At 46.6% G+C, this 14,693-nt stretch overlaps 1 protein-coding gene across 22 annotated transcripts in view; it reads left to right on the plus strand.

Annotated features, from left to right (window-relative positions):
- The window catches only part of Wdr20 (WD repeat domain 20), a 70,187-nt gene that overhangs the window by 33,558 nt on the left and 21,936 nt on the right, over positions 1 to 14,693 (plus strand). For 6 of the 22 annotated variants that reach the window (XM_063262014.1, XM_017594187.3, XM_017594186.3 and 3 more), the window contains exons 2-3: positions 9,057 to 9,239; positions 14,305 to 14,526. The exons of 3 other annotated variants lie outside the window; for them this stretch is intronic. In XM_063262014.1, coding sequence (XP_063118084.1) covers positions 9,057 to 9,239; positions 14,305 to 14,526 — 405 coding nt within the window. Of the gene's footprint in view, positions 1 to 9,056; positions 9,240 to 9,693; positions 11,882 to 14,304; positions 14,527 to 14,693 lie in introns of those variants that run through there. 13 more of the 22 variants (NM_001100894.1, XM_063262020.1, XM_063262019.1 and 10 more) reach the window with 8 other exon arrangements.

Genomic DNA, 14,693 nt, shown 5'->3' on the forward strand with positions numbered 1-14,693 from the left:
TCACAAGGAGAATTAACTACTCCTGTGCCTTTTAAGTGCCAGGGACTACGTTCGGAACCACACCTGTTCACCCCACTGTAGTGAGATCAGTGCCTTCATTAGAAGGTGGGTCTGGCATCTGGGCTAAACTGAGCAAGAGTAGAACAGCTGATTACCTTAGGGCACAGCCACACAGAGATGGAGGTTTAGAATTAAATGCCACCATTGGGGGACAGTTGAGCCTGCCATGTCTCTCTCCCTTGTTCCTCTATACCTAATGCTGTTTCCCTGGTTATGGCATAGGAGCTGCAGTAGTAGCTGCTCCATAGCTTCGGGTGCTGGGTCAAGAGCTGTAGCACAGAGTACTGCAGACTCTAAAGGCTCCTCCAGTGGTGGAGCTGGTGTGGGGTTTGAGGAGGTTTTTTGTTTGTTTGGTTTTCTGTTTTTATCGATGGATACCCAAGAAGGTAGTTAGTTGTAGCGTTTTAGTTAGCAAAAGGATTGTGTTTGTATCTGAGTCTCTTCTAGATCTCTTGGCTCCTTTTCCTTTATTCTTTTCTTTTCTTTTTTTTATTCTTTTCTGTTACAAACATTCAGTAACACTTTCTGTGTGCCAGGCCCACTATTAGGAGAGAGTGTTAGTAATGTAGACAAGATGCTGACCCTTGAAACACTGAGACTGTGTAGTTAATTGGCATTATTATTCCTGCTGACATAAGTAAGTCCAAGCCTACTGATGTCTTAATTTGCTGATATATATGTAGATACACACATCCATGGATGCTGTGTGTGTGTGTGTGTGTGTGTGTGTGTGTGTGTGTGGGGTGTGTGTCTGTCTGTCTGTCTGTCTGTCTGTCTCATACAAGTACTTGGGTCTTTACATAGTGGCTTTTTTGTTGTTGTTTGTTTTTGGAAACAGGGTTTCACTGTGTGGCCTTGGGTCTGGTACTCACTTTGTAGATCAAGCTGATTTTAAACTCACAGAAATCATCCACCTGCCTCTGCCTCCCAAGTTCTTTACACAGTGTTAATGCTAATCATGCAGATATTTGGATGTGACTGTTGAACTGAAGGAACCGTGAGAAAGGTGAATTGTGTGGGCACTTTACAAGATTAAACTGCCTCAAGGACAAGTGACATCTGCACAATGCCCGACAGCTATTGTTTGTGTGTTATCCATTTGCCTCTCTGTATTAGAGATTGAGGTAGTGAACATACTTGAGAATGTCTGTGTGGTATTTTTGTCACTAGGCAATTGTCTCACTTAGACTCTGAATGCTCTGTGGCTTACAAAGTGTGGTGGTTTGAATAAGCTTGGCTCATGAGAAGTGGCACTATTAGGAGGTGTGGCCTTTGAGGGAAGTGTGTTACTGTGCTCAAGCTCAACCCAGTGTGGAAGCGAGCTCCCTCCTGTCTACCGGTAGAAGCCAGTCTCCTCCTAGCTGCCTTCAGATCAAGACATAGAATTCTTGGCTCCTCCAGCACCATGTCTGCCAGGATGCTGCCATGTTTCCCACTATAATGGTAATGGACTAAACCTTTAAAACGCAAGCCAGCCCCAATTAAATGTTTTCCTTTTTAAGAGTTCCTTTGGTCATGATGTCTCTTACAGCAATAAAACCCTAACTCAGATAGAAAGCTTTAGTTTTTCTCCAGTTTTAGAATATATCGACCAGTAGGCCAGCCCCAGGCATTGGACTGTACAAATTCTTGATAGGCACTAGAAACCTCAAGCCTAAGTTAAAACTATGGAACAATCTTTAGAAGGCAGTTTATGTTGGATTTCGTGTTTTAAGATAACATGTCTGTAGCTCATCCCTCCCTGCCACCAAGTAGGTGTTTTTTTGTGACCTTGGAAAGGACATTTTTATCCTTCTGATCTGAGATGTGATCAGGAGGAATGATAGTAGAGGCCAGAGATTGCTCAGTGGGCAACAGTGCATGTAGTGCAAGCCTGCAACCTGTGAGGAATGCTGGGAATGCTGCAGAGCCGTCCTCTCACCTCAGTGGGCAACAGTGCATGAGTGCAAGCCTACAACCTGTGAGGAATGCCGCAGAGCTGTCCTCTCACCTCAGCAGATGTACTGTGGCACTAGTTGTCTTTCCACCCCTATCACACAAACACACACTAACATGGTCATAAAGATACAAAGGATAGGATAAAGCACCATTCTAAAGATGTTCAGAGTGACATAATGGTGACCGTTGGTACCACTTGACTTCCTGCCCTTTTTTTATTTTTTATTTTTTAGAGATCTGTTCAGGCTGTTTGATGTGGTAGCCTTCTGACCATTTTATTGAACTTTTTAAAAAGCAAGTTGGACTTTCACAGTGTATGGAGTATGTTAAACTACTCTGAAGGTCAGAGGAAAGACCACCTTGATGAAAGGAAGCAGTGCTGTGCAGGACAAGGGAGATCTGTGTGGAAGCTGCAGTAGGGAAAGGTTTCTAGGTAGAAATTGGAGTATAAGGCAGGCATGCCCGCACAGGCAAAAAGCCCACTGGGAGCTGGGATGGCTGAACCGTCCTGTCTTGCAAAAACAGCCCTGGAAGTTTTATATGAGAGTGACCTAGGGAGTCTTCAGTATGAACCTGGCGGTTTGTATGAGATTACTTGGACAGGATAGGAGAGGGTAGAAGGAAACTGCTGTAGACTTAGGGATGCTGTCTAAACTAGGGTTTCCATTGCTGTGAAGAGACACCATGACCACAGCAACTCTCACAAAGGAAGACATTTAAATGGGGCTGGCTTACAGTTTCAGGGGTTCAGTCCATTAATATGATGGCGGGAAGCATGGTGGCATCCAAGCAGACACAGAAGGAACGGAGAGGTTTGCACCTTGATCTGAAGGCAGAAAGGAGGGTCTGGATGTGTTTCACACTGGGCATAATTGAGCATTTAAGACCTCAAAGCCCCACCTCCACAGTGACAAACTTCCTCCAATAAGGTCCTACCTCCTAATAGTGCCACTCCCTATGGGTTAAGCATTCGCACATATGAGTGTAGGGGGCCAAGTCTGTTAATCCACCACAGAGACTGAGCCATGCTGGGCCAGGATGGGATGGGCAGGCATTAGGTGAACCCTGACACTGTCATTTGAGCAGGGAGTGCTAGAGCAAAGCATTTCAGAGGGAAGGAGTGGGATTAGGTGTGAGAAGAGTGGTTACAGGCAAAGAATACAAAGCATACTCTCTTCATTTGAGCATTTAATTGTTAAACTTGGCAATAAAAGCACATTTTAGTCTTGTCTTGGAAAAATGCTGGTTTGTCCTGAAGTTTCTCCCAAATGTGGATGGAAGGAGAATAAAATTTACATTTATCCTTTGTGCTGCTCCCATAACACATTTAGGATCCTTCCTTTAACACATTTTTTTCACAAAGTAGTCAGATGTTTTTCATACCAAATGAGATGCTCTGGACACGCAGAGGATCTGCTAGTGAGTTCCCTCAAAGAAAGCTCAGCGCAGGCCCACGTGATGTGGCATGGTTGTGGTGCTGACGACACACAGGCCCGAGTCCGGGGGTACCCACTGAGCCATGGGAGCTAGGCTGCCCCCTGACAATACTCTGTTGGCTTAGCAGCATTCCCCAGGGAGCCAGACAGGCAGGGTAGAGGTGTGAGCTGAAAAGAACAATTCCTCATCAGGAAAAGAATCCACAATCTGTGGCCCAAGGAAGAGAGAAGTCGGAATTATTAAAGAATTCTTGTAGAATTTGGTAGGTGGCTCCAATCACCTAGTAGGGTTATCTTAGTTCATTCAAGTTTTTATCTATCTGTGTGAGGGCTTGACCTAGTTGGGCACAGTGGGCACAGAAAAAGAATATATGGCTGGCTTGTGCTTGAGGAGGCCAAAAGAGAATGTCGGTTTCCCTGAGGCTGGAGTTACAGATGTGTGGGCCACTGTGTGGATGAACGAAGGTCCTCTGCCAGAGCAGCCAGTGCTCTTAACCTCTGAGCCCTCTCCAGCCTCCTGAGTTTTAAGGACTGGGTCTCACTGTTTAGCTCTGCTTGCAAGTGTGTACCCAAGTTGTGGGGTTTGTTTTGCATTTGTTTCTTTTTGAAATGGGGTTTCACACTATAGCTCAGGCTGGCCTGGAATGCATCCATCTCTTGCCTCAGCCTGAATTGAAAGATGTTGGTTTGGATTTGGGATTTCTGTAGTTTGAGACAGGCCAGGTCTCATATGGCATAAGTTAGCCTCTGGCTTTGAATTTTACTGTTGTTTTTGTGACAAGATCTCATTTTGTGACGTCCAACTCATTTTATAGCTAAGGATATCCTTGACACTTGGGCTTCCTGCCTCCACTCTCAGTGCTAGGCTCTGTGGGCTGGCAAGCCTGGCAAGTGTGCATTGTTAAAGCATCACTTAAAGTGTCTACTAAGTTGAAGACTAATGGATATGGTGAGATTGATAACACTGTATGCAGAACTCAGAACTCACATGCACTTTTAACACTGAAAACAATCAAGAGTAATAACTGTAGTCTCTGGTATTTCTTTCAGTAAATATTGAGGTGGATGCTCTGTTGAGGCTAGAAAACAAATGTGACTTGATTCTTAAAACTGATAGGAAGTCTAAAGAAACTGGCTCTGTTACAAATTTATTTTTCAAAAGAGTTCAGATGATTGACAGTTCTGATGCAAAGCGTATAGAAACCACTAACTAGGAAGCTGAAAGCCAAAAACTGGATTTGTAGCCCAGTATAGTACACCTTTAATACAGAAGCTCTATTCCTTAAGGGCGTTGTTAAGTACGTGTATGTACACCTGAGTGCCAGCAGAGGGCATCAGATCTCATTACAGATGCTCCTGACACCCCCCCCCCCCCCCCCCCCCGTGTGCTTGCTGGGAACTGAACTCAGGACCTCTGGGAGAGCAGCCAGTGCTCTTAACCGCTGAGCCGTCTCTCCAGCCCTGGATGAGAAAGTTTTAGGGTTGGTCCTACACCACTCTTGGGACATACAGAAGCACAGCTGAATCCTAAGTCATGGTAACATACAAAAGTAATCCTGGGTTTAGAGAGAAGGCTCAGAGGGTAAGAGCTTGTGTGACCTTCCAGAGGGCCTGGCTCACTCCTTGGTGGGCACAGCAATGTGTGCTCTAGTCCCGGTGGGTCTAATGCCCTCTGTCCTCAGCAGGTTGCATACACATGAGGCACAGCTGTGCACACAGGCAGATCACCTGTGCACGTACAATAAAAACCCAGGGGGTTGGGGATTTAGCTCAGTGGTAGAGCGCTTGCCTAGCAAGAGCAAGGCCCTAGCAAGACCCTGGGTTCGGTCCCCAGCTCCGAAAAAAAAGAAAAAAAAAATCCAGAAGAACTGAAAATTCTGAAGCCATGCAAGTGCTTAAGCATTTAGACTTTGTTGACATACTTGGGAACTTGGATAAATTGGGGAGCACGGAGTAGTAGCCAAGAGAACCATTGGGTCTTAAAAGTGACTGACAGGATTCCTGAAGGTGACCATGGAGACTACTCTAACTAAGGGCATAGCCCAGGAAAGCTGCAGAAAGAGGCTCTGTCCACCGAGGTAGAGGAGAACACAGGACTGTGCAGCCCCTCAGTTTCTTCTCAGACGTGGAATGGAGCAATGGTGTCACATTCCTAGTGTGGGACTGCTCTGTAGGAAGTGCTCAGGAGAGAGAACTGTTGCTTTGTGAAAGAAGAGGGGGTGTGGCAAACAGGGGGCTTTCTTGCTTTGGTGAAAAAGTGACAGGAAGAAGCTGGCTGTCAAGAGGGAAAGCTGGGTTTACAGCGAAGTTTGCAAAGTTCTAAGGAAGCCATCTACCAGAGAGTCATGATCCCCAAGCAGGGCAGAGGCTGGCTCAGGAAGGAACTAAAGGGGGTGTGAGCCCCAAGTAGTGTCACACAGTGGGGAGGAAGTAGGACAGAAATACACAAAGCTAGGTGATGGGCCATTGAGAGAGGAAAATCTGGAGACAGCCGTGCTGTTTGAACCGACGGGCTGACTGGGTAGTAGCTCCTCTTCCGCCTAGGCTAGGCTCCAGAGGTCTCGAGTCCACGGAGTATTAGAAAAGTCCTCTCTGTGTGTGTGGAGTCTCTGCAGACTTCACGGTGACTCTGTCTGGGGCAGGTAGCACAGTGCCTGGTTTGTCATTAGGGGAGAGGCGCTTGCACAGCAGAGTAGCCTGAGGCAGGAGAGATGGAGTGTCCTAGGGTCCAGCTGTGTGTGGTCCTGAGCTCAATCTCTAGCAACCACCTGGGGGCTCACAACTCTCTGTAATGGGAATCTGAGGCCCTCTTGTGGTGGCACACGGGTGCACATGCAGATAGAGCACTCCTATACATTAAGTAAATAAATCTTAAAAAAACAAAACAAAACAAAAAACCAAAAAACAAAAAAAAACCCAAACTTTCTTATCCATCTGTCTTGCTGACTTTTGAGACAGGGGTCTCAAAATGTAGCTCTGGCTATCCTGTTACTGCTCTGTAGACCAGCCTGGCCTGGAATTCAAGATTGCCTGCTTCTGTCTTCTGTCTCCTAGCTGCTGGGATTAAAGGTGTTTGCCACCACTGCCTGATTCCAGTTGTTAATTTTTAAAAATTTGTTAGGCAGGCCAGCCTGGTCCACAGAGAAACCCTCTCTCAAAAAGTCCAAAAAGAAAAAAGAGAGAGAGAGAGAGTTACTAAAAGTACTGGACTGGAGAGATGGCTTAGAGGTTAAAAGTATTTGCTGCTCTTCCAGAGGACTTTGATTTGATTCCCAGCACCCACCCTGGGGCACACAACCGTCTAATTCCAGTTCCAGGAGATGGATCTAATGCCCTCTTCTGGCCTTATCAGACATGCATGTGATAAATATGATACATGTATAAGACAAACTCTTACATAATATGTTCTGGAAACAGTAATTGAGTGGTTTGCATCTTAAGAAGGGAGTTTTCTTCCCAGCTGCCAGTGGTAGTGTTTCACCGTTTTCCCTGGTGCTGCCGTCTTCACTGTGGTGTGATGCAGTATCACGCTGTTTCCTCAGTCTGCAATGTTCTTGCCCAGCCTCTGGGGCCCAGCAGGAGTCTTCCTCAAGCCTCATGGGTCCCTTAGGTGCTTTCTGCTGCTGATCCTCAGAGGATCCAGCCATCTTGTGCTGGCCAGTGTCTCCTCCATGCACAGCAGTTTCCTTCATCCATCCTCCTGCAGCAAGGTCAATCCCCAGTGTTCACTGTACATCGGTGCTGTCTCCTGGGCACGTTTCCTTGTTCTCTACTCCACGCTGAAAACAGAGTTGGTGGGACAGAAAGGCTCACTGGTTTTGGTTGGTTTGTGTTTTGAGGCAAGATCTTATTGTGTGGCCCTGAATTCTGAGATCTTGCTGACCTTTGCCTCTCAAATGCTGAGGTTAAAGGTTTGCACCTTATCTGTGCCTTAGAGGTGAGCTGGGAAGGTAGCCTGCCCTCTTTGTGCTGGCATTGCTTCCCGGACCACGTGTCCCTCCTGGGTCCTAACTGTCAGACCCTCAGTTTCCAGTTACTCATAGTCACAATTTGGAAGCTCTCTTTTCTACTAAGTATTTGTTATTTATGTGTCAAACACAATAAGTCATACAGTGTCACAGGCCCCTTTAGAAGGAAAGAGGGTATTGGGGTCTGTGAGTGTGCAGTGATGCTTGGGGGTGAAGAGGAAGTGAGAATAGACAGACACGCTTAAGAGAGACCGTGTCGGGGTTGGGGATTTAGCTCAGTGGTAGAGCGCTTGCCTAGCAAGTGCAAGGCCCTGGGTTCGGTCCCCAGCTCCGGAAAAAAAGGAGAGAGAGAGAGAGAGAGAGAGAGAGAGAGAGAGAGAGAGAGACAGACAGACTGTGTCTCCATTTGTGCTTTTGCCTTTCCCTTTTTAGTTACTTACTTTAAATGTGTCTGTGTCTGTGTAGGTGGATAGAGGCTCATTAGCCATCTCACTGGCCCTCCACCTATGATTTTCAAACATAGGCAGGGTTATGACTTGCTGATTCAACAGAAACAGCCCTGTGTACTGTGCTTGCATGGACACTATTTGAAGAAAATATGTTTTTTGCAAAAGAAAGGAAAGCTGCCAATCTGCATTCGATCCCTATGACCCAGAAGCAGAAGCAGAGCCCTGATTTGTGTATCTGTCTGCTGGCCTCCACCTGGGGTGCGCACACAATAAATGCAAAAAAAAAAAAAAAAAAAAAAAAAAAAGAAAGAAAGAAAAGAAAAGAAAAAAAGACACACACTTTTCATTCCAGCATTCAGGAGGCAGAGACAGGTGGTGGACCTATGTGAGTTCAAGGCCAGCCTGGTCTACAGACTGAGTTTCAGGACAGCCAGAGCAACACAGAAACTCTGCATCAAAAAGAAAAACAAAATTTTTTTTAATGGGGGGAATTGGGAACCCATTGAAAAGTCACTTTTAGCTGGAGCCAGAAACTGTTTTTGACCCTGGAATGTATTAGTTGTGTTTTCCCCATCTGCTTATGGTCAGCAGACTGGGTTCGTTGGGTATGTTGACTTAAGGTGGTGGCAGCAGAGAAGGAAGCCTTCTGTGACTCCAGCAGGGCATCTCGGATCACCTGAGGGGCTTGGGAGACCACAGCTCAGGGCTGCTGCCATCTTCTTTCTCTAGGGCAGCGTCTGCGCTGGGGCTTGAGAGCTTGCGTTCTGAGTTGCTGGCAGTCTGCGGCCACTCTTGAGTAGCTCTAGGTAATGAACCTCCGAGGAGGGGCGTTCGGTGCAGTGGGCATGCCTGAGCTCACTGCAGATAGACTCGATGCGTTAGAACTCCTGGAGTGCATTAGGAAATGTGGAGTTTAGGATCAAAGAGGTTTTTCCTTCTGAAATTTAGGAGTCATTGTTACATTTATTTGAAGGAAGTTGTGGAAATGACAGTTACGAATGAATATTTTACAGTTAGACTAAATATCTAATTGGCTACATAGATGAGATTGGTTTTGTAAAATATGCAGTGATAGTTAAGTCACAACTGAAGCAGCTTTTGAAATCTTTGTTTAAAAACTGTATTCATACTGGGATGTAAAGTAGTGTAACTTAGCTTTCTCAACCTTAGTCCTGTTATTGTATTATTTTTCTCTTTCCCTCCAGGCTGCTGACTTGAGTAAACCAATAGATAAAAGGATATACAAAGGAACACAGCCCACTTGTCATGACTTCAACCACCTAACAGCCACAGCAGAGAGCGTCTCTCTCCTAGTGGGCTTTTCCGCAGGCCAAGTCCAGCTTATAGACCCAATCAAGAAAGAAACCAGCAAGCTATTTAATGAGGAAGTAAGTAGCCTCCCCCTCAGCTGTTGAGAATCCCCGAAGAGTTTCTGTGTTCTTACTCAAAGGGAGCAGGCCTTTTCACAGTTGCCCTTTTTTCAGTTGCTCAGCTGACTTTACCTAGTATTCTGCAGGTTTAAACGTGGTAGGTTACTGTTCTCATTGTGTTTTCCCTTGGAGTAACTGTGCTATGCATTTGTACAGAGAATGGCCAGCTGTCTACAGCAGGTACTTTAACACCCTTCTGCATGGGGCTGGGGGAGGCAGCTGAGTGGGTAAAGTGTTACTTTGGATATCCAGCACCCACACAGAGAGCCAGGCATGGCCACGTGTATCTTTCATTCCAGCCCTGGGAAGTGGAGACTGAAAGAAGGGTCCTGGGATTCCATACTCAGCTAGTCTAGACGAGTCAAGTGGGCTCCAAGGTTCAGTGAGTGACCCTGATGTTTTGTTTTTAAAGGCATACAACAGTAGAGGAAGCTGCAGCATGTTGATCTCCGGTCTCCACAGGCGTATGCGTCTGTGCACATGTGTGTACATACACATACATCACTTGTACCATGAGGACAAGCATGTTGATAATTTACGATGTGATTTTTGGATTTTGTTGTTGTTTTGTTTTGAGACTGGGCCCTGCTGTGTAGCCCTGACTGGCCTGGAACTCATTATGAAGATCAGGCTGGCCTGGAACTCACAGAGATCCTTCAGCCATTGCCTCCCAAGTGCTGGGATTAAAGGCATGCACCACCATACCCAGCTCTTGATATGTATATTTTAAACAAGAAAAAACAGAATTCCAAACATTGTTTACATCATTGGACAGTTTCATACATATGGAATGACATGGTGGTGACGTCCTCAGGCTGCTCAGATTACAGCTTAAGCTTCTGTGTGTGTATTTGACAGGCATTTAGCTCAGGGGTAGCTTTCTGCTCTTGAAAATATTTCTTATACAATTACCTTTGACATGGTTAGACCTAAAAGTGAATCAAAAGACAGGTTTTACAGTGTTGTGTGCACTGGGGTTTCAGACACATCTTCAGCTCTGTTCAGATGGGAACTTGAGCTGTGTGACCTCCCCATATGTCAGCGTGTATTTAGTACTTTTCCTCTTCTGCTTCAGTGGGACTTTCCTAGAAAATGGTAGGGACCCGGTGATCTTGCTGAGGGTGGGGGGACACTGGCTCCAGTCTCCCTTGTTACTCAGAAGGACGTGTGCTTTGCCCTGCTCCTTGGTTCAGTATCATGTACATGGAGCGGGAGTGTACTCTCAGTTCTAGTTTGTAAGAAGTGATTTTCGAAAGGGGAAGGCTAGCCCCGACCTTGGTACACAGCAGCCACAGTTCTGATTCTTTGTCGTCCTTATAGCATATGCTGTCTGCACATCCAGTATCATCCTGGGGCCTTCTGGGTTGAATTGACAGCTGAAGAGAAAAACTATTTAACCCCATTTTCCCTTAAAAAAACAAAACAAACAAACAAACAAAAAACCTTAATCAGAAAAGAATCTGTTTACCCATTTTTTTTCTGCTGATGTCATCTGATTTGTAAGTAGCTGAGTGATTTGGTTTTTATTTTTTTATTTTTATGGGGATTTGAGGAAGGTGGTGGCAAGGTAGGAGGCACAAAGTTGCTCTTCTCTGCACTGTTAACAGAAGCTGGAGTTGGAGTCATTGTGGGACTTTGTGTTTGGGTAGAAGAAAGAGCATGTGATGGACTGGGAATGGATTGGAGCCCATGCCAAGTTGTTGGTAAACAAGACCCAGAGGCAGTTCTGACTGAGGATGGCACAGAGTGCCACTTAGAGAACAAGAAAGGTTTGTGTGCTGTACTGGGGAGGGTTGGGAGTGGGAGCCCACATTGCCTTTAAGAATATTCTGGCCACATCAGGGCAGACCCCTTCTGTCTTGCCTTGATGATGGAGCTGCAGGACAGAAGGATGCAAGCACAGTGTTTGCCCCTCTTGGGTACAGTTGAAAACGGCTATTCAGAACACTAGGACTGCTGTTTAGACTTCAGTGCCAGGCTGAGTGCCATTTGCCACTATAGTTGAAAGTGAATTGTCTTCATAAATCTTGGTGATATGAATCCATTTCTCAGGCACGGGGCTGCCCGAGTTTCTCAGAGTGGCAGGAATGCTGGAAAAAGGTGGCCCTGTATCTGTTCAGCTGTGCTCAGTCAGCATCAGTATGAGATGGGTACATGGGAGGGTAGAGGTTGGTCTTTACTGTACAGGTGAAGAAATCTTCAAAGAGGTCCTGAAGTGCCCTGTCCACATCAGGTAGCAAGTTCATAGAGCTATCATGATAGAGCTGGAACCAGAAATCAATTCCAGGAAAACTCTCTGGTTATAGGCTCAGCCTGGCCTTCTCAGCAGCTCAGTGAGTTAAGGACAGTCAGGGAGACTGAGGCATGTTGTCACCACCTCAGCAGTGAGGAGCTGGTGGCATATGGCACTGCATGTGTTTGTTTGTTCGGTTCTCTCATGTACATCAGGCTGGCCTAGAACTCACTCTGTAGACCAGACTAGTCTTGAACTTACAGAGTTCCATCTGCCTCTGCTTCCCAAGTGCTGGGATTAAAGATGTGCTCCACCATACCCAACACATGGACTCTTTAATATGTGTCAAATAAAGACTGTGTTAAACTTATTTTCTGTACACGAGTGGTTTGCCTACATTCATGTCTGTGTACTGCATTCATGCTTGGCGCTGAGGAGGGTGTCAGGTCCCCTGAAACTGACCTCACAGCTATTAGTCAGTTACAGACAGTTATTAGCCACCATATGGGTAGGGGGAATTGAACTGGTTCTTTGTAAGCTTTTAGCCACTGAGGGAGGCATCTTTCTAGGTGGTCTCCCCCCCCACCCCTTTATTTGCCTGGTAGCATGGGGTAGCTCATTGTGAGGCCTGAGGGCTGAGGTAGAAGGATTACTAATTTGAAGCCAGAGATCCTTTATCTAGAGAAAAATAGGGATCGAGGAAGATAACAGTTAGATTCTATGAAGGGGCTTGAGAAGTTCTTCCAGAATATAATACTGCTCTAGGTCTTGGGCACTTGTAAGGGCAGGAAGGAGGCAAGGGTACCCTGTAAACTGAAGAAATGGAACCAGGTATAATGGTGTGTGCCTGGAACCCCAGCACTTGGAATCCCAGCCTGGGCTTCAGAATAAGACCTTGTCTAAAAAACAAACAAATCAGAACAAAACAGTAGTCATTTACTAGAACATCAAGTGACAACAGAGTGAAGCCACCAGGTGGTGTAGCAGCGGTCATCAGAAAGAGGAGTTGCAGCCAAATTATTTAGGTCCTGCCAGGAGATTTGGACTTAACATTGATGGGGGGTGGGGGGGTTGTAGGACTTGTGTTACTTTTAGAAGGTAGATCAGAGTGAAGGAAGAGACCAGTGAGAAGGTTCTGGTGAGTGTCCAGGTGAGAGTAGGGGGCTGGAACAAGACTTGACAGTTCTCTCACTCATTCAGCAGACCTTGAGCGTCTGCAGCAGCAGCAGCAGCAGCAGCAGCAGCAGATCAAACCTGCCCTTGCCATCCCTCCTGGAGGAGAGAGGTAGAAATGGCAGAGCACCCACACATATTACTGGCTACAGATGGTCACCCACTGTGTATAGGGGGAAGTGCAGACTGCTTAAAGCTAGCAGGTGAGAAGTCCTGTCAGGAAGTGGTGTGCTTCAAGGTGAGCCTCTCAGGAAGGGGAGGAAGCCATAGACTTAAGGAGCTAGAGATAGGCCATTTCTGCAGCAGGGGTGGCAGGTAAACCAGGGGTGGCAGGTAAACCATTTGGGATAGAAAACAACAGAGAATCAGGGAACCAAGACAACAGCTTTCGTCAGGGCAGTGTGAGGTGAGGGATGAGCATGCAGGGCCTGGTCTAGGCAGCCTGGGGCAGAGGGGATGGAAAATAATCAGATCGTTGTGGGTTAATTTTAAAGATCCTTCCCTCCCTCCCTCCCTCCCTCCCTCCCTCCCTCCCTCCCTCCCTCCCTCCCTCCCTCCCTCCCTCTCCCCTCCCTCCTCCCTCCTTCCGTGTAGCCAGTGCCTGAGGAGGCCAGAAGAGGGCATCAGGTTCTCTGAGCTGGAGTTCAAGGCAGTTGAGAACTGCTGATGGGGTGCTGGGAACTGGGTTCAGGTCCTCTGCAGGAGCAGTGGGGCACTTAGCCACAGAGATGTTTGGGAGACTTACTGTGGTTCCTCTTTAGAAGCTGAGTTGGAAGGAGGTATTAACAAGTCTAAGGTTCTGGCTGTCACTGCATTGAGTGAGACTGGAAAGGGAGCCAGATCAGTGATGGAGGGAGGATAAAGGTTGCATTTTGTACTTGGTTTGTTCAAGAAACCTGCAGATACTCAAGTATGGTTCTGAAGGGCAGGTTTTTGGTTGGCTGGTTGGTTTGCTTAATAGGGAAATAGATGGGCAAGATGACTCAGAAAGTACAGGTACAATTGCCACGTTGGATCCATTGTGAAAGGAGAGCTAACTCACACTCTGACACGTGCGCACATGTACACACACAAACACATAGTTACATAAATGTAATGAAAGATAAGGAGGGATAAAAAGCTGAGAGTTGCCAGTATGTGATCACAGCTCTGAGATTCCATGCAGGGTCTGTGGGAAGTTTGCTAGAACAGAGAAGTTACTGGGCCTGAGCTGACCGCACTCCAGCACTGTAGCCCTCTCACGTTGTTCCTCAGACCCCTGACGGCAGTTAATGCCCCCACCCCAACAGAATTCAGTGTACCTAAACACAGACCTGTCCCTGCAAACGGACGGAAGGACGGAAGGACGAGGGTTGAGAAGAGCGTGCTGTGTTGTGTTTGCGTGCTGTGCGTCTGTGCCTCTCCTCTGTAGCTGGCCGATGGGAAGAACAGTACTGGAGCGGATGTTGAGGACTGGGGACAGTGAGTGAACTCAGGAGCCAGTGCTCCTCTGGCTTCAGAGCAGGATGACATCAAGGCTTCTTACTGGGGTGGGTGATGTTGGAAGGAACGGCTTTCCTGGGAAAGTAGACACAGTTTGGAAGGATAAACTTTTTTTTTTTTTTTTTAATTTTGTAGGGCAGAGACTCAGCCACTGGTAAGGCAGAGTGTAGGCCTGCTTGTCAAAGCCATGTAGTCTCTTTGTGTCTTCCTCACCAGACCCTTCCCTTGCCCACCTGCCACATCATGAGAACATACTTGCGTGCCCCAGCTCTGCCTGATGTCTGGTGCTGGTACATAACACCCTCAGACGTGTGGAGAGAATGGACTGTAAGTTCTTCATATGCGCTGCAGATAGAAGTAGGTGACATTTTTATATCTGAAAACAAGTATATTTTCCTAGGTGATTTTTTTTTTGCCTGCAAATTAAAACCATAGGAATTTTAAGTGCCTGTTTATAGAAAAAACTGGGAAATAGAAAACAAAAAGCCAGGAAAACATCACCTATAAATCCATGTGCTCACTGT

The sequence above is a fragment of the Rattus norvegicus genome, chromosome 6 (genome assembly GCF_036323735.1).
Source record: "Rattus norvegicus strain BN/NHsdMcwi chromosome 6, GRCr8, whole genome shotgun sequence".
Lineage (NCBI taxonomy): Eukaryota > Metazoa > Chordata > Mammalia > Rodentia > Muridae > Rattus > Rattus norvegicus.